We start from the raw sequence: 21910 nt of genomic DNA on the forward strand, positions 1-21910 counted from the left end.
TCAGGAGTAACCATGCTATCAGGGAAAAAGCATGGGACTCCTATCCTGGGGATGCACACCCACCTCCCCAGACCACCTAGATCCCTTCCAGCATCCCACCACCCCAGTTTCTCAGGGGTGAATCTTCCAGCACCGTCTCTGGGGTGGTCATGCCACCGAGAGCAGCCCAATGCCAGCAGTTCAAGTGAAGAGGCTGGCACCACGGAAAGCAGGGAACATGCTGGTGACTGAGGTGGGGTGGGGGGCTGCTTGCATCCCCTCCCCACTGCCCCTGACCGACCGTATTCTTGCTCTGAGGAGTGCTTGGCTCCACCTTCCGCCCTTCCCTCCCCCGGTGCTAAGCAGCAAAGCCAGCTAGAGACATCCAGCCGGGGTATTAGTAAAAACCAAGCCTCCCTCCAGGAATGGCACTCGCTTGAGAGCCTCCCTGTGCTGCACGCCCCGACGCCGCTGGGGCTGGGAGGGAGAACAGGGGGACTATTGGGATACAAATCACAGCCCTCGCAGGATTTGCCCGGCACATCGGCCAGCAATGTAAGTTTTCCTACCTGAGCTCGCTTGCACACGCGCATACGTTTGTTCGCGCTTTTCCCCCCCTACTTTCTCTTACTTTTTTCATTTTCCCCAATAAGAGTCTGTGTTGCCCTCTGAAACTAGAGGGACAGCAGCCCTTGCTCTAGACTGGCTTTTTTCTTCAGTTAAGTTAGGGGCATGCTTTTCTATCGCTTCTTTATTTTTTCTTTTTTATTTCTTTCTTCTTCTCTATTTTTTTTTTTAATTCCTGAATGGGGAGGATAGCAAGGCCTTTATTTTTAGAGTGTTTCTTTCTCCAAGGGGGAAATTGCTGCATGGCAGCAGGGACTTTTAGAGGTGACTGCAGACAGAAGGGGAGAGGCGGAGTGTGTGGGGCAGGCAACCCAAAGCTTTGGCTTGTCTCAAAGTTAAATTTGGTTTTGTTTGTATCTGTATATTTATAGATATATGCACAATGTGAGTATGTATATGCGTATATACACATAGACAGGAGTGTGTGTGTGGATGAAGCGTAGATGTATTTTAAGCCTTTGGTTTATCAGCTGCAAGAGGAGGGTGAGGGATGAGGTGTTCCCACAGAAGCACTTTCCTACAGTTGGGATCAGGGTTTCTGAGTGTGGATCCAGGGCCTGGGCTGATTCCCTTCACGGTGGTGCCACCCGCTCAGATTCCCTGGCAGCTGGGATATAGGTCCCTTCCGACTTATCAATACTGTGCTGGCGTTTCCCCTCTCATGCCTCCCCCCTGGGAATTTCACTGTATATCTTTGAAAGAAAGGTGCACTTCCCCACACAAGTTTTGTGGCTGTCCCCCATATCCCACTCCCCTGTGGGGTGCTGTGCCCAGGCAGGATGGTCCGTGTCTCTCTCCTTTCAGGTCCCCAACCTTCCTTATCCCTTTTGCTTCAGGCCCCTCTGCACATGTCAGTTCCATGCAATTGCAGAGATAGGGAGCAATATCCCAATTAATCAGGGGCCCCGACCCATCCCCACCCCCATCGATCACGGGTTTTGTGGTGTGCATGGCAATTGCTTTGCTTGCGCTTTTAGTGAGCAGCCCCTGACTCGTGGTCAGCTCTTCAGAGACCTTGGAGTCCCTTTCAGCTTTGGTGGTTGCTTCTCCTTTTCTCTTTTCCCCACTCTTTCCTTTCTTTCCTTTGTTTTTGTCTTCCTTCCTCCCCTCCCCAGTGAGAAGAAGGACAGTGAGAAGGAAGAGAGAAGGCTCGAGAGCAACAATGGCTGATGACCAAGACCTTTCAGAGGTGGAGATGAGCCCAGTGGGCTCTGAAGACCACCACTGCCTCTCGCCAGGACCCTCCATGGCATCGGAAAACTCCCCACATCTCACTGGTTCTGGGAACGGGGAGATGGGGAAGGTCAAGAAGGAACAGCAAGACACAGAGGCGGATGATGACAAGTTCCCGGTGTGTATCCGTGAGGCAGTCAGCCAGGTGCTGAGTGGCTATGACTGGACCCTGGTGCCCATGCCTGTCCGGGTCAATGGAAGTAACAAGAGCAAACCCCACGTCAAGCGGCCCATGAATGCCTTCATGGTCTGGGCACAGGCTGCCCGGAGGAAGTTGGCTGACCAGTACCCGCATCTCCACAACGCCGAGCTCAGTAAGACCTTGGGGAAGCTTTGGAGGTAAGAGCGAGTGGCGGAGTGGGGTGTGTGAGGGCTGAGGTCCGGAGGCGTCCTGTGGAGGACTGTGCGGTCATGTGGAAGGCCGGAGACTTAGCAGCATGGAATGCATTTCACTTGAGGGGACTTTCCTTCTCTGGGGGGAACTTTCCTTCTCTACGGGGAGCCCCTTCACAGAAGGCATAGGCGTTGACTGGAGCAAGAGTAGTGGTTGAACGTAGTGAAGGATTCCTCAGCAGAGCTCTCCTCTCTCCTAGGTGGCAGCCCTTTTCATGTGTTTCCCACTAAGTTTCCCTGTTGTTCTGAGCCAGGACAATTCTGATCCTCCCCTGCCTGACTGCCTGGAGATCTCGTTTTCTTGGCTTACCCTCCCTGCTGGGCCAAGTTGTGCACTAGCAGGAAATAGGCTGACCTTAAGACTTAAGCCCTAAGTTACTGGTGTCTGCCTCAAGCCTGTTTGAACTCAGGTCCCAACGCCAGCAGGGTTTCTTTTCTGAGCAGTGCCACAAAGCAAGAGGGAAAACAAGTTACAGCTGAGGATGAAGGTCAGGGGAAGAGAGGCAGGCAGTCAGAGCCCCACATCCATCCTTCCCAGGATGGTTCCAGTTTTTGCAGGTCATGCAGGTTCAGCAAGATGGGCAAGGAGAAACCTGGCTAGAAAGTGGGGTATGAGGCTTAGCAGAAAGGAAGAGACCTACAACAGTCCCAGACTTAGCAGGCTTTCTTGGAATATGCTGACTCAAACGAGCCACATCTTCCTTTCCAAACGAGCCGAATCTACCTTTGCACCCAGAGAAATGCCCTCCCCTCTTGCCAGCACACACACGCTTATCCTTCTGGCCCCACCCGTTTGTGTGCCCATTTTCATTCTGTCTTCGTGCAGATTCTGGGGTCTTGACATACCCTCCCCTCCTTCCTCCAGCAGACCGATGGGCTGCCCTGATTGCAGCTGGCCCGTGAGTGTGCAGAGAGCTGTCGTGCCCAAGCCAAACATGTGCAACTGGCCGTGCCACTTCCATCCCATCTGACAGTCTTTGCCTATAACCCCACCAAACTGTTACGAACACTTACTGACACAAGTGCCCAGCACAGTCCACTGCCTTGCACCAACCAACTCAAACCAAGGCTCATTCTTTCTCCCGCCCTGACGGCATTTCATAGAGGAAGCCCTCAGTCTTGGGGGGGGCCAAGAGACATTCTTCCAAGCAGAAGCAAAACACACTCTGTATAGCAGTTGATGGTGAGATCTATTAATTTCTGGCTTTAAAACCTCCTTGCTTGCAAGGGATCAACCCCTTGGGCATTAGATTGTGCCTCTGCTATGTTAGCCTGTTTACCGTGACTCCTCATTGCCTAGTGTAACCCCAGAAAAGAGATTTCTTTGGGAAGTCAAAGGCAGGCTGTTGAGTGCAGATGTCTAATCTGATGCAATTTCCTGCTTTGACCCCCTCTGCCTTCCCTTCCCTTTATCACGGCACTCACTCCCACCTGGGGCTCTGCTGCCAGCCTCTGGACTGTGAAGCTGTGCTGGAAGGAGTGAGTGTGTGTGTGTGTGTGTGTGTGTGCGCGCGCATTTGTGTGTGTAGAATCCAGCTTTTTTGTTCCAAAAATGTTGATTTCAGGGTATCATTCCTATACTGCAAAATATTGCCAGATTTTAGAGAAATGGTCTCCTTCCAGACACTGCATTTTCCTTGAAAATATAGCAGAGCAGTGCTACTCCACAGGTATTGCATTCAGAGTGCAGGGAGACATAGCCACCAAATTTCCATGCACCCAACTGCCTCCCTGCTCCAAGGGCATGGCTCCCGCTGCTGGCCACATGGGACTCAGAACAGTAGGACACAACCGCTGGACAATGGTCAAGGTCCCGGTGTTTCTTGGGGTACTGTACAGCCAGGATAAGCTTGTGGGGTCAGGCCTGGCATTCTTGTGTGCTGCTGAGTTTGTCACCTGGGTGCTTTGCTGAATGTCTCTCCTTTGAGTGTCCCTAGTGCAGGCTGAGGTTCTCTAAGCTGTGCCATCCCCTATGGAGACCGTAGAGCAGAGTAAGCTGGGTTGTGGGTACAGGCAGTGTCTGGCCTCGGTAGGACCTCATGTGTGTGTCTTTCTGTGAGGCTGGGGGAAAATACCAGCCACAAAACTCCAGGGAAGGTAGCCCAAAGGCTATAAGGGTAGTAGCCCGGAGACTTGCCTTCCAGCCATGGTATGGTTGGGTCTTCTTCCACCGAGGTTCCCACCGCCATTATCTACACTGTTCCCACCGCCATTATCTACACTGTCCCACATGTATAGCTCCTACACATCAGTACAACTGCAAGCAGCCATGATTTTTTCTGGATGGCTTGATCTCAAACTTTTGACAAGCGTCAAAACTTTTGACAGGGCCCTGCAAAGGGTCCTAGCTCACCCCTACAGGGTGGCCACCCAAACCCTACAGCCATGGCTTGTAATTCTGGAAAATGTGGGTTACTATTTTTTTCATGCGGGCTGCTCTGACCTTTTACAGATAAAGGGCATGTAAGGCAGAGAGGCAAATGCAGCTGAGCAAAGAGACTGCCTGCAGACCACTGTTAAACTGAGCATGTCCCCAGCAATCATCACTGGGAGGGGCTGGGAAATCTTGAGAGGCAGCTAGCAGATGGAGCAGTAACCTCAGTGTCATCCCATGTGCCCCTCTGCAAAACGGGATGCAATGGCCTGGGCTTTTTTTTTTAAGCCCAGAGTATGCTCCAGCTCAGTGCCACCACCATGTCCCTACCCCCCGTTGGAAAGGATATGCCCTGATGGCCACACTATGCGCCTGACCCCAAATGCAGTGCTAGGGGGCTTATGGCCCCATTCACCTTCCCAAGTCTGTACCCGCTTAGAGTGTATCATGGGTGCAGACACCAAATGGGAGGTACTAAAACTGAAGGGAATGTTTCTGTGCTTCATGGTCAGGAAATCTCTCCTAGGATGCTTTCCTTTCCCAGTGTGGGACAGGGAGCAGATCTCAAATGAAGGCTGGCTGCTGAAAATGTCAGCATGACTATTAGCCAAAACGCCAGCCAGCACCACCTCTAGGGCGGAAAACAAGAGAGGCAAGGGAAGAAGGAGAGGAAGGCTTAATAGGGAGGAGCAAGGGGCCCCAATGAGGGTATCTTTTCATGAGGGTAGCAGCACCAGGGAGTTGGTTCACGTGCACAAAATCTAGGGCCATGGACATATGGGAGAGAGCCTGCCTGGCTACTTTCTGCTCCCAGCCAGCCCTTGCCTTGCATCAGCCCCACTGCCCAACCCCATCACCGCACTGACTCATTGGCAGCTGAGTCCCAGCACAGGGTCGGCCTCTGGCTGAGCCAAGGCGCCTGGCATGCGGAGCGGCGCAATGCCAGGCGGCAGAAGGGGAGGCTGCAAGAGGTGGGCAGAAAGATTTTAGCCCTTCTTTCTCTTCCCAGCGTGCGGCGCTGGATGCTTGCCCCTCTCCCCTCAGCTCAGGGGTGAGCATTTAGTGTCGGGCTCAGATAAGCCCCATGAAGGGCTTTGCTCTGTGATCCATAACTTCTCTGCCCGTGCGAGATTCCTTTGCATTATGGCCTGGGGAGCATGAGGGCAGGAGGGGGAGGGCAGGAAGCAAGTGAAATCCAAATCCCCCCAAATCTCCTGGCCTTTGCCTGCTTGCACCAGTTTCACTTTGCTAAAGCCGATTTGAGTTCTGATCCTGACGGGAGGGAGGAGGGAGCAGGCAGCCTTAGAGACCAGAAGGCAAAGATGCAGGGAGTGGACTTGCCTCTGTCCTGCTGGTGGCACTGCCTGCGGGCTGCTGTCAAGGGGAGAGGAGATGAGGCACTTGAACATAGCTCACAGGGCAGGGATCTGACTCCTGCATAGCCTCCAGCAGCTCTGGTTCATACCATACACAAGATGGATTTCAGAGGTTGAGCTTTGCAGGTTTTGCCTCTATTCTCCATATTCCAAGTTCTGCAAGGATGAAGGTTTTGCCAAGGCAAGGTTGCTCCCAGTCCACGATGCCTACAAGGGTTAGCCCTTGGAGGGCCTTCTGGAGCAGCACAGGCTGAGGGATTAGAGCCCTCCAGGATGTGTGAGTGTGGTATACAGTGGCAGGAGGGAGACAGGAAAGCTGGTGTTGGATTCGTGGTGGCTCAATTGCTTTAATCTCCGGGATTAAGGCAGTGGAGGAATGTGGTGTGTGGCCGCGACCTGCTTAGGCCGCCTGGAGTGAACCCAGGTCAGCACCATGATGGGCTCCAGCCCATGCCACACACCTTCTGGCTGCCAGATGAGGGGATGCACAAGGAGCAGGAGGAAAGGGGGTGCTTAGGAGTCAACCCATTACTTGCTGGTGCCCTCTTTGATCCCCCACCAGATTTACCCGTGTTTTCCTTGAGCCACGCCTCCTCTTCATCTTCAGTTTTTTGGGCCAGTTCAGGTCTCTGTATCTTCCTCAGAGCCTACAGCTTAACAGAATTGGTCACATTTTAGTGCGAAGGGCTACAGGGGTGCCAAGGTGCTGCCAAAGTCCCATCCCATGTAGTTATTTTGCTGGGGACAAAAAGGCATGGACATAACATAAATGAAATTTTTCTTTTGCTATTTGTGAGTCCTGCTATTCCTTAACATCTGTGGAGAATTCCCAGTCATGGGAAGACTAGTCCCTTCTGAGAGCACTGGTTTTTGGCTGGAAGTAGAATGACCTTAAGTCACAAGAATATTTGAGGAGGAAAACCATAAAATGAAATTGAAGTGCTTCTGGCTGAAACGCTGCTGAAGCCTTGAGCTATGAGTTTGATCTCATCTTCAAGTGCTCTGAGCCATCCTTCCTGTGCACTTCACCATTTCCTCGGAGAGCCTATCTTAAACTAGAGCAGCCCATGATCTGGCAGGAATACAGAGAAGGAGCTTACATTTCTGCAGTGCCTTTCATCCAGAGACCAAAGCTCATCTATTTCTACAAGGCTAGCAACATAGCAGATAAATTTTTTACAACTGCTTAGCTGAGTTCAAGAAAGGTTGGCCCTTTGTGCTTCAGCCTTTTGCATTATCCATATCTGAGGTGAGCAGGAGCTACAGTAATAGCAGAATACACTGTTTCTGCCCCTTCCAAAATTTCTTTGAGTCTCTTCTAGGGTATTGCATCATGACTAAAGGCCTAGCAAGCTCCAGACAACAGCATGGATACTGTGGAGCCAACACCAATTGCTGCCATTTTTGCCTAGTAGAGTCTCAAACTTGGAGTAGAGCCTATGGAAGAGTGGGAGGTTAACTTGGAACAAACAGTCTGGGGAAGAGCAAGAGTCGCGGGGAAGGCAACACTATAGGTAGTGATGGTGTGCCACCCTGCCTTTGTCCAAAGGATGATCCCAACTGCCCTTAATTTGCGCAAGGTTTTCGAAAACAGCTTGTCCAACCTTATTTTACACAGCTATGAAAGGCTGCGCTTTGCCCTTTGGCAATATAGGAGAGGGTGTTGAACTTACTGAGGCGAGAAGCATCACACAGGTGGGGAAGGGGGACCCAACACTGGCACCAACCAGTGTCAGGGCCTAATGAATAATAATGAGTAGGAGGAAAACATTACTGTCTCCACTGAAACACTCCAAGCTTTTCCTGTTGTTCTGGGAAGTACCCTCAATGGGTCAACACCCTGGCATTTGGACTTACATGCTGTGTCCCATAATGCTGTGTATAGGTGGTTTTTTTCTGATGTATCTGCCCCACTCCTTTCCCTCTTCTCCTCTTTACCACCTCGGTCTCTGCAGGCTGTTGAACGAAAGCGACAAGCGGCCCTTTATCGAAGAGGCAGAGCGGCTGAGGATGCAGCACAAGAAGGACCATCCTGATTACAAGTACCAGCCCCGCCGGCGGAAAAACGGCAAGGCCACACAGGGTGAGGGTGAAGGCCAGGTGGAGGGGGATGCTGGCGGAGCTGCTGCCATCCAGGCCCACTACAAGAACGCCCACCTGGATCACAGGCATCCCGGTGAAGGGTCGCCCATGTCTGACGGTCATCCAGAACACTCCTCAGGTGAGTCCCAGGTTTCTGTGAATCTATTGATCTCTTAGCTACAGTCAACTCAGAGGCCCAAAAAAGACAAGTCATCATGGTGAAAACCTTTGCAAGGCGGCTCACACCTTGCACATGACCCAACAAGCTCTGCTGGTGTCAGCAGTATTGGGACGTGCCTGAGTTTTGTAGGCACTTACATTCTTCTGGTCTCATTGCACCCTCCCTTTTTTCCACAAGATGACATAAAAACGTTTGGTTTAGGCTATTTCTTTCTCCCTCCACTGAAGTCTCCAACCAGACAGCTGTTGGCATACTGGGAAGAACAGAGCTATGTATAGAGTGAGCATAAAGCAGTAACTCACCTCTTCTCTCTCTTTCCTCCTCAAAATGTTCTTCACATTGCAGGTCAGAGCCACGGGCCCCCCACACCGCCTACCACTCCTAAGACTGAGTTGCAGGCAGGCAAAGCTGATTCCAAACGGGAAGGGCGTTCCCTTGGGGAAGGGGGAAAGCCACACATTGACTTTGGCAATGTGGACATTGGGGAGATCAGCCATGAAGTGATGTCCAACATGGAGACCTTTGATGTCAATGAATTCGACCAATACCTGCCGCCCAATGGACACGCCGGCCACCCGGGCCATGTCGGGGGCTATGCGGCAGCGGCGGCTGCTGGCTACGGTCTTGGGAGCGCCCTGGCTGCAGCCAGCGGACACTCTGCCTGGATCTCCAAGCAGCATGGAGTCTCCTTGTCCACTGCCACCTCATCAGTGGTGGATTCCAAGGCCCAGGTGAAAACAGAGGGGTCCACCCCTGGAGGTCATTACACTGACCAGCCCTCCACCTCCCAGATAGCTTACACATCCCTGAGTCTGCCCCACTACGGTTCGGCCTTTCCCTCCATCTCCAGGCCACAGTTTGACTACCCGGACCACCAGCCCTCGGGACCCTACTACAGCCATTCCACCCAAGCCTCTGGCCTTTACTCTGCCTTCTCCTATATGGGACCTTCTCAACGTCCCCTTTACACTGCCATCTCTGACCCTGCACCCTCTGTGCCACAGTCCCATAGCCCCACACATTGGGAACAGCCTGTGTACACAACTCTCTCCAGACCGTAGGGAGTGGGGAATGGTGACCGAAGCAGCGATGGAAAGGCTCCGAAGAATCAGCACAGGCAGAAGAGCCTCTGAACTCCAAGGTCACTCAGTGCCATCCAGTCACCAGAATGCACTGAGTATACAGAAGTGCCTTTCTTGACCCCAGCTATCATTGGCACACCCACCTTGAGGAAGGTTTATCGTCCTTTCGCCCTTTACCACTTTCATGCAGGCCACACGACTGGCTTGCCACACCTTATTGGCCTTCTAGATGAGGAGGATTCTAGACATGGAGTGACTGGTCTGTGGTGGGTTTTGTGTGCACCCTGGACTGTACAATGAGAGAGACTGTCCTTTCCTTCCCTTCCCCAGATTGCTCCAGGGAGTTAGCAAGTGTTTCCAACAGGCTACAATGACAAACACTTTGTCACCTACTGCAGGTGAAGGGTGGTTGCTCAGCCTTGGTGGATGTGTAAGAGGAGCAGTAGGGAGGATGGCATGGACGGCTTCCTTGCAATCAGCATCGTGCAGCAGTCCTGCCTAAGATTCACACGTGCATGAATCTTGAACCACTTGGAAGACCAACCTACACCTGCTTCCCTGCTGATTTCCACAGCTGCACCCTAGCTTTTCTCCCCACCTCCTCTCTCCATCCTGTCTCTGTTTAATCTTACACTTTTTCCAGCATGGGGATTTTCAGCCTTGCCTGAACAGTGCATGGGACTTGGGAACAGCATTGTCAGTCTTAGTGTAACTCATATTACAGCCTGTGTGCACGTGTGTTCATGAATGGAGGTGGAGGAGAGGTGGGGAAGGACCAGTGAATCACTACGGTGCTGTGGGTGAATCCTCTTTTCTTAAAATTACTCTGTATCATTCATTTATGTTGGGCATTTCTAGCCTCTCAGTCTTTTCTAATCTCTTCAGAATCCCAAACAACCTCTAAGCAAACTTGGTCCTTGCTCTTCCATGTTTGACTGTGCCTTCCTGAAGTGAAGAGGCACCAAGAAAGCTACTATGCACTTGTCAACACCCTGAGTTGATTCCAGTACTCTTTGAACCCCCACTCCAAACCCAGGCTGATGGGGTCTGTCCCCCCGCTCATTTGTTCATCATGTCTCCCAGTCAGTTAACACCTCCCTCCCATCTACACTGAGGATGGAAAGATACTCCTGTGGCTTTAAGCAAGGTAGATATAGACCCAATCTTGGATGGGTGTAAAGAAAAAAGGCCTATTTAGATGCAAAGGAATCTATTTTCCCCTTTGGGTTTCAAACTTGAAGCAACCAGCTCTCTCAGTCAGACTAATCTCCTTTTTCAGTCCAACACCTGAGGACAGTCTGCTTGCTTCTCCTTTGTCACCTTCAGGACTGGGGTGGTTTGTTATGCCGGGGAGTGAACTGGCACAAAACTCGCTGCAGGAAAAGATGACTCCTGCCAATTGATCACAGAGACATTTGTGGGACCGTCCAGTGCATATTCCAGTCTAGAAAGAGACTTTAACCAAACATGGACTGTGATGGGCGCTGCTGTATCCCTCTGCTGATATGACTGTCAGATGCCTCTCCTGCCTCCCTTAGCTACGGATGACTTATATCCTTCTGGTGTCTGAAAAGATCACGTAGAATGTTTGCTCCTTGTACGCATGTAACCTCTTCCAGCCCTGTCCCCTTATTTATATGCAAGTAGCACCTTCCTCCTTCACCTCCCTTTCCTCAGTCTCTATGCTGTCCTAGCACCATTAACTCTGCATTAAACATATGGAATAATAAACTTAAAAGTTTCATTTTCACATGTCTGGGTTTTTTTGACGTCTTCTCTGCAAGTCTCTGTTTTTTCCCCCAGTAAATGTATAATGGGTCACATCACCACCATAAGGATCCTGTGCACAGCTTTCCTCTGCCTCTCAGGAAAAGGACACAGGCAGAACTCCAACTGGCTGACCAGACTCTTTCATGGAGGTGAAGCTCATCTTCTGCTCACACCCCAGCTCCAATCATTGATTCTGTAAGAAGTACACTAACACTGATTTCTGTTCTTCAGCTGAAATTCAGCACACGCAATAAGGAACACTATTTTGCATGTGCTTCATCCAAAAATTTCTTAGTGTGATTGCTAATGCTCCCTAGGATAGAAGTGTGGGATTTCTCATCTTGGTTCCTCATCACCAGCTAGCAGGTAACATACCTTCAAAAAAAACTTCCCCACATACACAAACTTTTGTGTTTTGGAAGCAACCGTTAGTTTCTCTGTAGAAACTCAACCCCCCAGCCTCTTGCCTTCCACAAGCAAAAACCTAAATACAGACACTCACACACACAGAGTATATTGCAGATTAGATGTATACACCTTCTTACTTGTTGAAGACATTCTGGGTATAGTCAGATCTGAGAGGGTATCTGAAGTTTCTGAAAGAAAATGTGTAGCAGGTATCACTGTGCTTCAGAACATCTCCTGAGGCTAACAGCAGGAAGGTAGGAGCCCAATTAACAGAGACTCCACAACAATTACAGGTTGATTCCAAAGGATTTCAATGCTGATGCATGTGAGCAAATACAGTCAGTTTGTGTTCACTAAACACTTTATGGGTGAGTAGAGTGAGCAGGACATCTGGGAACTGTAGAACACATTCAAAACTTTTTAAAAAGCACAGCACTATTTGGATGAAGTTCTGTATAGGGTCAAGAGCATCCATAGCAGAATGGCTTAATAGATCTAATAACAGTGATGCCAGCTAAAGAGTTCTATGCAAAATAGGACTGACCATTTATGGAGAGGAGAAATCTCTACCCCAAATTACAGGCTTTAGGAAGAGCCCAAGAAGGAACTACTGCACTGCTGATCAGGTCAGGAGTGTGTGTGGGGAAGAAGGGAAGCCATGGTGGTGTTAGGGGTATGAGAGCTGATCACAGGGATGTGAGAGAGAAGTGACATGGCATGGATGAACAGAAGAGTGGAAAAGAAAGTTCATAACTACACCTAAGTACCCTTCTCCAGCTCCTCATAAAGCAAATTAAGAAAGCAAATAGGCTCTGCCTCGACCATTCTCCAGTGGAAAGAAATGCTTCCTCTCATGTAGGAGGATCCCCACAACTAAGACAGGACTGAGAATGCCACTGGTAACAGAGGGGTTAATCACTCCTCTTGCAGCCTAGCAGGAGCTGGCCCGGCATCCTTCCCTATCCCTTTAATCGTATCTGATACAGATGCAAGGCTGGGGAGGGGAGGTGGGTAGGGAACAAAGAAGCCATTTAAAAAAAAAATCAAAAAAAAGGACAAGAAAACGACCCCGCGCTCCATGGCAGACGCCAAAATGATTGCACAAAGGCACCATTTCAGGGCTGAAATTTCACCGCACCAACGTGATTAAAGGATTCCATGGAGGGTGGGGGGAGAGGGCTGAAGGCAACAGTGCTGCAAATTAACCTTTTCTTGGTAAGGATGGCCTGGACCAGGAAGCATTTGTGTTCCTCACAGTCAATCCCCTTCCCACACCTGCAAGCACCTCCACATCCCCTTTGACCTGTCAATTTTGCTCAGGACCCATTCAGTTCTTGCATTATTGCCTTGAAAACCAGCCCCTCCTGTGCACATCAACAGAAGATGCTCAGACTGGTGCTTTTACAGGGAGCAGTAAGAGAATGACATTCATGGTTGGTTATATGAGCCGAGTTCCCAGGCAGGTGGGTATAAACTCTCTTTGGGACATGGATGCTCATGTGCAGGCACTGACCACATATGCAGCATGGAGAATGAACACTTTATATATACAAACACAAGCTTTAACACAAATTAGTTGGAAATACTCTTTCTGGGCCAGTGTAAAAAAAAAAAATTAACATAAGGCAGAAACCATAGGTGAGGTGCACCTTCCCCCTTCTTCTCTTTAAAAATAAAACCTGAAAATTCTGAGAGCACTTTTTAGTAAGATAATTAAGAAAGACTTCATGTCATGTGTTCTGCCCAAGAACTCAGATCTTCCTCATATAGAGCAAGAATCTTGATGCACACAGAACAAAAAATGAAAAGTAGGTAGCTGTTGGCTGGGAGCCCTTGCAGATTGTAAGGCATCCACCCAAATCTTGACTCGAGCATGTTACCTCCCTGCACATCAGAGGTAAGAGTGCAGGTACCTGAAGGGGCCAAATGACTGATCTTTCATCACACTACAGATTAAAGGAGCACCAGGATTTGACTACTGTTGTTCTACTGTAAGAACCACCAGGGTATGTACAAGTGAGACGGCTGGAGAGCACCCACCCCTCCAGACCATCAGTTCCACCGCGTGTCAGAGAACGGCTGCATGAGGAGCGAGCGAAACAACAACCTACAACTGCGAAGCTGGTGGGGCTGCAAGTGGCGACTGCGCTTCCGGCTGGGGCAGTGCCACTGAAAGGGGATCCCCACTTCTGATAAGCAGTGGGAGCAGAGAAACAATAGGTGATTTGATGAGAGTGCTCTACGATACTCCTGAGAAGCCCCACAGTCAGGACCAGCCAAAGAGGAAATTGGGAGTTTCCACAGCAACCTGCTCAGGGCACAAAGGCCCAACTGTCTAGGGAGAAGCAATGAAGGTGTCTCAGCACTCTCATTTTAAGAAGGAACGGGGGCGGAAGGCTGGAGTCTTTCTGAAGTCAGTGTACCTGCAAGATCATTTCTGTACAGCAGGAGTTTAATTGTGTATCAGTCCTATAACCAGGGAGGAGCAGTGCTGGAGGAGGAGGAAGTAGTTACTGCAGACTTTAGCCTAGCTAAAAGATAAGGGGGAAAAAAAGCTGCAAAAAAAGCATTGCACTTGGGTCCCTAATTTTACTAATATAGCCCATGACACAGAGAGAAAGAATAATAGCCAAGCTGTTACACAGATAGTCATCTCTGGGGCTTGTAGGACTGAGATGAAAGAGGAAGTGGGAGGGGAAAAAAACCCAAACACATTTAACTTAAAATGGGGAGATTTAAAATTTATTTACATAAATACTAAACAAAATTAGAAACATTCCTGAAAAAGAAAAAAAAACAACTGGTGGCTGGAGTCTGATCAGTCTGTGATAATTAACTCATCCACACCCCAGTCTTCATAGCTCCCATCTGGCAGGTAACGACGGATGATTATGGGGATCTTGCGTGCTCTGCAGGGAAGACAAAGAGATGAACAGAAATATCAGAGCCTTCACTGTATCATGTTAGCAGGCAATGGGAACTCAGGTGCTTGGTGGCTTCAATGAGCTCATCATACTTGACTGAGGGCTGTGTAGCACCAGTGATTTGATATGATACAGTGAAGTCCCAACAACCTTTTGTCTTTTATAGGTGCAAAGCACTGAGCACTCTTAGGCTACAAACACCGAAGACCTACAGGTCAGACCTCCGTTGCTAGTGCAGGAATTGAGCCCTGTGATATGAACCCACTATGAGACAACATCAAGCATCTAACACTGATATGGGGGGGAAAAATAAATCAAGGGACTTGAACAAATCCACTTTTTGTTTGATGAAGATTTTTCCCCATATGATACTACAAAGTGGCAGAATTCTGACAACTTCTAGGACAAACCAACATTTACAGAGAATTTTGCATCCTGAGAGCACCAGCTACATTTTAAGAAGGAGGCACGAAACAGGGACTATTCAGGTACCAAACCCTGTTACAGTTGGGGTGGAGCACAGCACCTGCTAACAGTGCTTCCAATTGGAAAACAAGAAAATGCTGAACACAATTTAACTTAAGGGAAGTAGATTTAAGTCAGCAAAATATAATCAAGTCTGGAATCTAACCAGGGCATCAGGTTTCAACCCTATCCGACTTGAAAAGTAATGCAACTTCTTTACATTCAGGGACATTGTTTTTCCAGTAGCAAAGTAGCTTCCCTGATTCCAAGACTTATATCTGAATTTTGGCATAGAACAGGATGCCACTACACTTTGTCACATCCTGACTTATTTTGCAGAGCTCACGCTCAGGCAGTGACCAGAAGCAAATCAGTCTGAGCTTGGAGATTTGACAGGAATATGACCTAAGGAGCTTCTGGCAATGACAAAGGGAGCTGTAATAGATATAAAATCCGCAAGAGCAACTTCAATGCACTGAGAAACTAGGGGAGCAGAGGGACAATTCAGCTCAAGGACAGGGACCTACTCAGTAACGGAGTCCAGTTGCTTGAAGGATACCCGAATGTGATCCAGATCACTGACTGTCCAGGCAAACTGTGGGACAGCAGGGAGCTCTGCTGTGGAAAGGTGGGCCTGCAAATGGTCATCCAAAAGCTGCCTCTGCTACAGTCAGAAAGGATTTATTTACCTTTCTGTAAGCAGGGGCCAAGCACAATAAGCCAAGCATGCAAGGGTGCAGGAAACACACATTTTCACCAATTTTTCCAGGACTTCATTTGAACACAGGTCTGTTCAGATGGCTGCTTTGAAACAATTCCATTTGGGGAATTAAACTGAGTCTGGAAAGATGAGGACCTTCAGTTCGCATCACAGAAATAAAGAACAGTGGGACTGTGAAGTAGAAGAGGTCCAGAGCACTCCTAATCATCAATATTTGCACAAGCAACCAGGATGGAAGAGAGCAGCTGTCGAGAAGCTCCAAGGTGAAAAAAGGGGAAGGTAACTATAGAGCTCACTGTTACTGAAGGAAGACAAAGTTTTCTTGGAATAAACTGCTAAACGCTGGCTTTATGGGAATCAATACACTCACCACCAAATCTGTGACTTACTTGAGTTCTTTCATGGCAATCAGCAAGGGGTCTGTCTCTCCTTCCAGCTCAACCATCACAGGGGCACACATCCTGAGAAGAACATCAACAACCACTTAAGTAAACACACAGAAGAAAAAAAGGGACAGCTCAACATCTGCCTGCCTATGTCACCTGTACAATGGCCAACAAAGGAGAAGGGTGTGACTGGCAAAACTGATTTGCTCTGTTACGCACTTCAAGAAGAAAATTCTCCCAGCTGGCTACAGAAAGAACTTTTACTTGAATGTTCTTCTTGTCCCATCCCTCAGCCTCTGCTGACCAGCTCATGCTCAAGGACTGGTCAAACCTACACTCCTCTCATCTCCCTCTACTGTGCTTAAACATGAGGAAAAGAGCAGTTCTACAATTAATCCAATGGAAAGGGTTGAACTGCTGTATATTGAGCATGCCTCCTGCAACTCCAGCACATCTCTTATGTTCTGACTTGCTCACAGCTTCCAGGCTTTGATCAGGGGAGGAGAGGGGCTGGATTTACAACATACTTTACCTCTAGAAAGCAAAAAATTATGCATTTTGCAATGGATTGTGATGACACCCATCTACTGGGCAGTGGCAGCAGAGAAACCTCACATTATGTGTGGGTGAGGCCACAGGGGCTGCTCGCCTGGGTTCAGCACCAAAGGCAGAAGATGCAGGTGAAGTAGAACCAGGTGGCAGAGTGTTGTGGATTAAAGGCCTGGCATGGGCCATCTCATCTCCTCCCATCTTTCTGGCCTTCTGCCAATTGAAAGAAGTGCACAAAACAGGTTCACAGAGCAGAGGCTGTGCAGAGAACAGCTTGGAAAAGTGGTAAGGAAAGATCTGATCACTACCTGCGAGCTTCTAAACAATACAGAACAGAGGCTTCATTTCAAGGGTGGATATAACCAAGATGAAACTCAAAAACTTGTCACTGCCTAACAATCTAATTCAAAATGCAGTTTTTCCAAAACCACAACACTTTTTGATATTTATTATTATAACAAATCTAAATAGGAAAACTTGAGAGCAGCAAGCCTTGACAGCACTTAAAATAGGTTCTAAATGTTATTACCTATTATGAATGAAGCCTTATTATTGCACATACTTTAAAAAACGTACAGCTCGCCACAACAGAACTACACTTAAAGTGGATTTCAGGTTGGTTTCTCCTGTCCCAATTCCTACAGCCCTGTGGTATCAACTGAAGACATTTCGGAGCATCCTGCTCTTCAGGCTTTTACATATCAGTTACGAGCTTTCCAGTCCACATTGGCTCTCTTAGGAAAGACAGAAGCCAGAATCGGTATGTCCCATTCCATACTAATTTTTGCCTGTGACCTAGGAAAATTCACTGGGGCTAATAAATGCTCCCCCTCTCTAGGCAGAAGTAGCACAGTCTCAGCCAAGGAGAGACGCAGAGACTTCAGGTGCAACTAAGAGCTCCACAGTTCTGGGCATCAGCATTGACCAAGAGGATGACATGCAAGCTCAGCAGTCATGCAAAGGATCCAGGAGTTTTCAAGGGAAGAGGAAAGCACGTTTCAGTGCAAAGGGACGCGCAGCTGTGGCGGCGGGGGGGACACAGCGGGCAGTACTCACGCTATCTGGAGAGCGCGGGTGCCCAGGACTCTGGCTCGCTCGTACTTGGTCATGTAGGGTGTTGTAATCCGCTTCTGGTTCGCCTGCTGTCGCTCTCCCGAGGGCAGGATTTCCACGTTCTCCTGTCCTTCCTGGTAGAAAGCAGATCAGCACCGCAGCTCAGCTGCGCCCGCCGCCGAGGTCCTGAGGTACCGGGAGGGCCCCCGAGGCCTCCCCAGCTCCGGCCCAGAGGGACCGGCAGAGCCGCGGGGCACTCACCTCCTCTGCGTTCTCCAGGTCCTCCAGGCCCTCATCCTCCTCCACATCGTCGAAGTCGTCCCCATCAAAGCTGCGGGAGAGACACGAACGTCATACGCGGGGCCGTCGCCTCCCCCTGACCCGCCCTGAGGCGCGATACGCCGCTGCCGCCCCCCCCTCCGTGCCCCCGGCCGCCCCGCTCTCACTTGTCCTCGTTGTCAGACATGTTGCCCGCCCGGCGGAACTGGGAGGCACTTCCAGGAGACAATTCCGGGCGCTGCCGTGACGCTGCCGGAACCCATCCGGTGCTGTTGCCATGGCGACCGCCTCTGTGTCCCGTCCGCCAGCCCGGTCTCGCCGCTCGCCGCCCGTCGCGATGGAGGCGCTGGGGACCCCGGGCCGCGGCGGGGGCTCGGGGTCGGGCAGGTCGGCCCAGTACAGCCCGGGCACCCGGGAGCTGCTGAGAGGTAACGGCGGAGCGGGGCCCCCCCGTGCGCCCGTGCTCCGGCCCGCCGTGCCTCGCCCGAAGGAGAGCGTCCCACCGCGGTCCGGGAACCGGGCGGGCCCGTCGCTGGTGTCGCCGCCCCGGCTGGAGTCTCCTAAACCTGCATATTCCCCATTGGGTTCGGGTCGTGACGGGGGGTGGCCCCGGGGCGGGTTCCCCAGCCCGGCCCCGCTGCCTCTTCACCCACACGTCGTGTTTTGCAGCGATGATGGAGGAGCTGAACCTGACGCATTCCCAGAGGCGGTACCTGATGGACTGTGTGAAACGTGAGTGAGGCGCCCAGGCTCTCCCGACCGCTGCTGTGCTTTTGGTGAAGAGCTTTTGCCGCTCACCTTGAGACGAGGGTGTTCATCCGCAGCCTGCTTGGATGACCAAGTGCTTTGAAACAGCAGCACGGCAGCTGCTGACACACTGGGATGTGAGGGGTGAGGTGTCCCTAAGGGTCGTCCAGGAAACAAGGCACAACAAGGTGATTTGAACCACAGTCTGTCTGGTACCAACGACCCGGGTGAGGCACCTGTGGGATCTGGAGTCTGCTTGTGATGCTACAGTAGATCAACAGGCAGGTCTTCTGCTGGCACTAGGCCAGGATCCTTGTGGTCCCTTCTGTGTCATTTACTGTTATTTTTGGTTTGTTCCCCAGGAGGAAATGCCCTGCCCCTCCAGTGGCCCTCCACATCCAGCAAACAGCCAGTGCCTGCTTCCTCCCCACCAACCTGTCAGCCAAGCAGGCTTCCAGCTAGACCACATCTCCGACCTGCCAAGGTGTGCCAGGCAGGAGATGCCTACGCTCGAGAGAAGTTCAAGCCACAGCCCACACGTAAGTTGGCTAACATTGCTGATAAATACACAGTGACCCCTGGACCCTCTCTTCCCCTTCTGTCTATCTCCTGCCTGCAGTCTCAGTAGTGGCAGGGTATATCTGAATTGCTCCATGTCCTCATGCTTTCAGTCTTTAGAGACACTTTAGAAATGGATCTCTGACGGAACATCTACTTTAAGTGCTTGCTGACTTCTGCCCCCCAGCTTGGGGTGGGGACAGGCAATAGGGACCTGCACAGTCCTTGAGTAAGAAGGAAGTACTATGTGACTTTCTAGCACATAAATGTGAATCAAACCTCTGATGTTGGTCTGATTGGCTCTGTCCACATGTGTGGTGCTTGCACAGTTCAGTCCTGGGATGGATTGATGTTAATGTAACACCTCCTCTGTCACCTTTAGCAGGGGAGTGGTGTGGCCAGGCTCCTCCCTGAGGAGACAGGCTGATAATAAATTCCTTTACCTTGGCATTCACAGGAGATTTGGAAAAGGAGAAGCAAAGACTTCAAAACATCTTAGCGACAGGGAAGGATGAGGTGGAGGACGAGGTGGAACGGGTGGTGGTTCGGACAAAGGAAGAGGAGATACCTGAGCCTGACCGGTTTGAAGAATGTATGTCTTTACATCCCCTGGAGGGAGGCAGGCAGGAAACCTGGGAAGCCAGCTCCTCCGAGGGCTGGGGTGGCAGGCTGTGTTGCCAGTAACCTGGAGCCCACTGCAGAAGGAGGCACAAAGCCCAATTTCCAAGAGAAAGGCCTTGCTGCTGTGCTGCTGTGATCCAGCCATCCTTGCAGAGCTTATACTGCTGGCAGATTAAAGCTCCCTGGGCTGCCTGTGCAAAATGAACTCTGCCAGCAGGGGAATATCCTAAGGATGTGCAGGGTGACCTGGGCAGCAAGCCCAGGTACTGTGTGTCCTTTCCCCAGCAAGTATAACTCAACATAGATTAGGTCACTTTCCAGCCTGACTATGGTTTGGGTTGTTTCACTCCAGGATCACAGCAGTTACACTAGCAAAGCTTAAATGTTGAGCAAAATTTTAAGCAGTGAAAAACTTTGGCCTGCAGAGTATGCTGGGATAGCAGAACCCTGCCTAATACCTCTATGTGCTCAAATCTTCAATGCGTGTGTACACCCCAGCCAGCCCTTCGCTAGCCAGGACAGCACAAAGATGGGCAACACCAGAATAACGTGTACAGAAGGGGTGCTTTGGTCCCTGCTGCAGGGAGCCAGTGCAGCTGGCATCACACATGCTTGGTATCCTCCAAAACTTGGCACAAGCTGAGTGTTGTCCTTCGCACATCTTTGGCAGGATTTGGACCAGCTGGCTGCAGGTCTGTGTTGCAAAGAAGCAGCTAATGTTCCCTACGTGGTCCTGGGAGCAGAGATGGTTGAGATAACTGGGTGATGTGTGTCAACTAATGAACCTCAACAGCAGGTTCTCTCTCCATCCACAGACTGGTTAAATTGCCCACAAGCAACAGAGAATTGTCCGTACAAAGAAAACCAGAAACCTACCATTCCTGGAAGTTGGGGAGGAGGGAGAAGTTGGGCAGAGGGGACGTTTCCCATTGTGGAAGGGACTACTGGGGTATTGTGAAGACGTGCAAAATGAGTGTTCAGAACATCACCCTTCCTCTGGTGGGACTGCTGTTCAAGCTGAGCTAGGAAATTGGGGGTTAGAACTAGACAGAAACATGTTTTCTTGCCTTTTGGCTGTATCCTGTTTCCACAGTTCTTTCTCTTATCCATTAGTGGTGAATGAAATTCAGGACAGGAGGGAATTCCTGGCGCAGATGGAAGCTCTAGGACAGGACAAGGAGTATAAAGGGATTGTCCTTACTGAAATCTCACAGGTACGCAAGGGTCTTGTCTGTACAGTAAGTGGAGGGAATGCCTTGTGTCAGAGACCATAAAGCAGAGACCTCTTGTATCTGAGCAGGGAAGGGGGCAGAGAGCTGTTTCCCTTCATGGCACAGCTCAGGTGTGAATTTGGGGAATGGTGGGTAGAGGTTTTTCAGCCTTTCTTTTCATCTCTGCATGTAACTCAATCAGGGAAATTGAACTTTTGTTCTTGAGATTGGCAAAAGAAGAAAAAAAAAGCTGATGGCTTTCTCCCTGCTCAGCCCTTTCCCTTTGTACTTTGCAGAAAATGCATGAGATGGAGATCATTGACAAGAAGAGAAGTGAGGAAATTAGAAAGATGATGACAAAAGACTTCCCTGGTGGGAACAAATCTGATCTCCATGACTAGGCCAAGGACAAAGCACGAGTGCAGTTTGTTCCCACCTTTTCTTCCCGGACTCTTGGCATCGGAGTCTTAAGGACTGGTCTTTTCCCAAAGAGGGGACAGCACCATCTGTTGCCCAGCGGGCAGGACTAATTTGTACATAAACGGCAACAGAAGTTGTTGTAAAATCCTACCCACACACCGGATCCCCTCTTGCTCAACAATATTAAAGACATGGAAACACATGGCAACCAAAACATGACAAAGCAGAGCCTCCTTTGCCTATGCAGTGCCTCAGTACAGCAATCCACTCATAGAAATGTCACTCCTTCCCATCTACCCAGAGGTGGAGGTTTCTCGTGACAGCATGATGCTAACACACACGCTGCCACCCCCACCTGCAGCCCACTCGCTCCTGTCCCTCCCGACTCAGGGAGGGAATAATGGCTCTGCTGGCAGAAGGGAGGGAGGAGGATGCAGCTGCGTGGCCTTGCGCAAGCATGAGCCCCTCGGA

At 50.3% G+C, this 21910-nt stretch overlaps 3 protein-coding genes across 4 annotated transcripts; 2 read left to right on the forward strand and 1 right to left on the reverse strand.

The window, feature by feature from the left end:
- The first annotated feature begins 358 nt into the window (after nucleotides 1–358).
- SOX10 (SRY-box 10) lies at nucleotides 359–11069 on the forward strand. Its single transcript, XM_027680267.1, has 4 exons — nucleotides 359–534; nucleotides 1722–2178; nucleotides 7938–8203; nucleotides 8591–11069. The coding sequence occupies exons 2-4, from the start codon at nucleotides 1769–1771 to the stop codon at nucleotides 9304–9306; spliced, it is 1392 nt and encodes a 463-aa protein (XP_027536068.1). The 5' UTR covers nucleotides 359–534; nucleotides 1722–1768; the 3' UTR covers nucleotides 9307–11069.
- A 3156-nt stretch (nucleotides 11070–14225) lies between these two features.
- POLR2F (RNA polymerase II subunit F) lies at nucleotides 14226–18159 on the reverse strand. 2 transcript variants are annotated; one of them, XM_027680269.1, is made up of 6 exons: nucleotides 18050–18159; nucleotides 17865–17934; nucleotides 17607–17737; nucleotides 16005–16076; nucleotides 15640–15734; nucleotides 14339–14414 (listed from the first exon to the last, which is right to left on the reverse strand). In XM_027680269.1, the coding sequence occupies exons 1-5, from the start codon at nucleotides 18067–18069 to the stop codon at nucleotides 15668–15670; spliced, it is 360 nt and encodes a 119-aa protein (XP_027536070.1). In that variant the 5' UTR covers nucleotides 18070–18159; the 3' UTR covers nucleotides 14339–14414; nucleotides 15640–15667. The 2 variants fall into 2 exon arrangements, with proteins under 2 accessions (XP_027536071.1, XP_027536070.1); XM_027680270.1 differs by lacking the exon at nucleotides 15640–15734 and having other exon boundaries at nucleotides 14226–14414.
- CUNH22orf23 (chromosome unknown C22orf23 homolog) lies at nucleotides 18145–21656 on the forward strand. Its single transcript, XM_027680268.1, has 6 exons — nucleotides 18145–18310; nucleotides 18552–18614; nucleotides 18992–19168; nucleotides 19645–19779; nucleotides 20922–21022; nucleotides 21316–21656. The coding sequence occupies exons 1-6, from the start codon at nucleotides 18160–18162 to the stop codon at nucleotides 21418–21420; spliced, it is 732 nt and encodes a 243-aa protein (XP_027536069.1). The 5' UTR covers nucleotides 18145–18159; the 3' UTR covers nucleotides 21421–21656.
- The last annotated feature ends 254 nt before the right edge of the window (nucleotides 21657–21910 follow it).

This window comes from Neopelma chrysocephalum, unplaced genomic scaffold (assembly GCF_003984885.1).
Source record: "Neopelma chrysocephalum unplaced genomic scaffold, ASM398488v2 Primary Assembly neopelma1_59, whole genome shotgun sequence".
Classification (NCBI taxonomy): Eukaryota; Metazoa; Chordata; class Aves; order Passeriformes; family Pipridae; genus Neopelma; species Neopelma chrysocephalum.

Bases quoted from the DNA above. Each gene is read 5' to 3' on its own strand.
- SOX10 (XM_027680267.1), top strand. From the start codon at position 1,769: ATGGCTGATGACCAAGACCTTTCAGAGGTGGAGATGAGCCCAGTGGGC. The intron at 2,179-7,937 runs GTAAGAGCGAGT...CGGTCTCTGCAG, and splicing joins ACCTTGGGGAAGCTTTGGAG to GCTGTTGAACGAAAGCGACA. The intron at 8,204-8,590 runs GTGAGTCCCAGG...TTCACATTGCAG, and splicing joins TCATCCAGAACACTCCTCAG to GTCAGAGCCACGGGCCCCCC.
- POLR2F (XM_027680270.1), bottom strand. From the start codon at position 18,069: ATGTCTGACAACGAGGACAA. The intron at 16,077-17,606 runs GTGAGTACTGCC...TGTTCTTCTCAG, and splicing joins ACCCGCGCTCTCCAGATAGC to GATGTGTGCCCCTGTGATGG. The intron at 14,415-16,004 runs GTAAGTCACAGA...TCTTCCCTGCAG, and splicing joins ATTGCCATGAAAGAACTCAA to AGCACGCAAGATCCCCATAA.
- CUNH22orf23 (XM_027680268.1), top strand. From the start codon at position 18,160: ATGGCGACCGCCTCTGTGTCCCGTCCGCCAGCCCGGTCTCGCCGCTCG. The intron at 18,615-18,991 runs GTGAGTGAGGCG...TTTGTTCCCCAG, and splicing joins CCTGATGGACTGTGTGAAAC to GAGGAAATGCCCTGCCCCTC. The intron at 19,169-19,644 runs GTAAGTTGGCTA...TGGCATTCACAG, and splicing joins GTTCAAGCCACAGCCCACAC to GAGATTTGGAAAAGGAGAAG.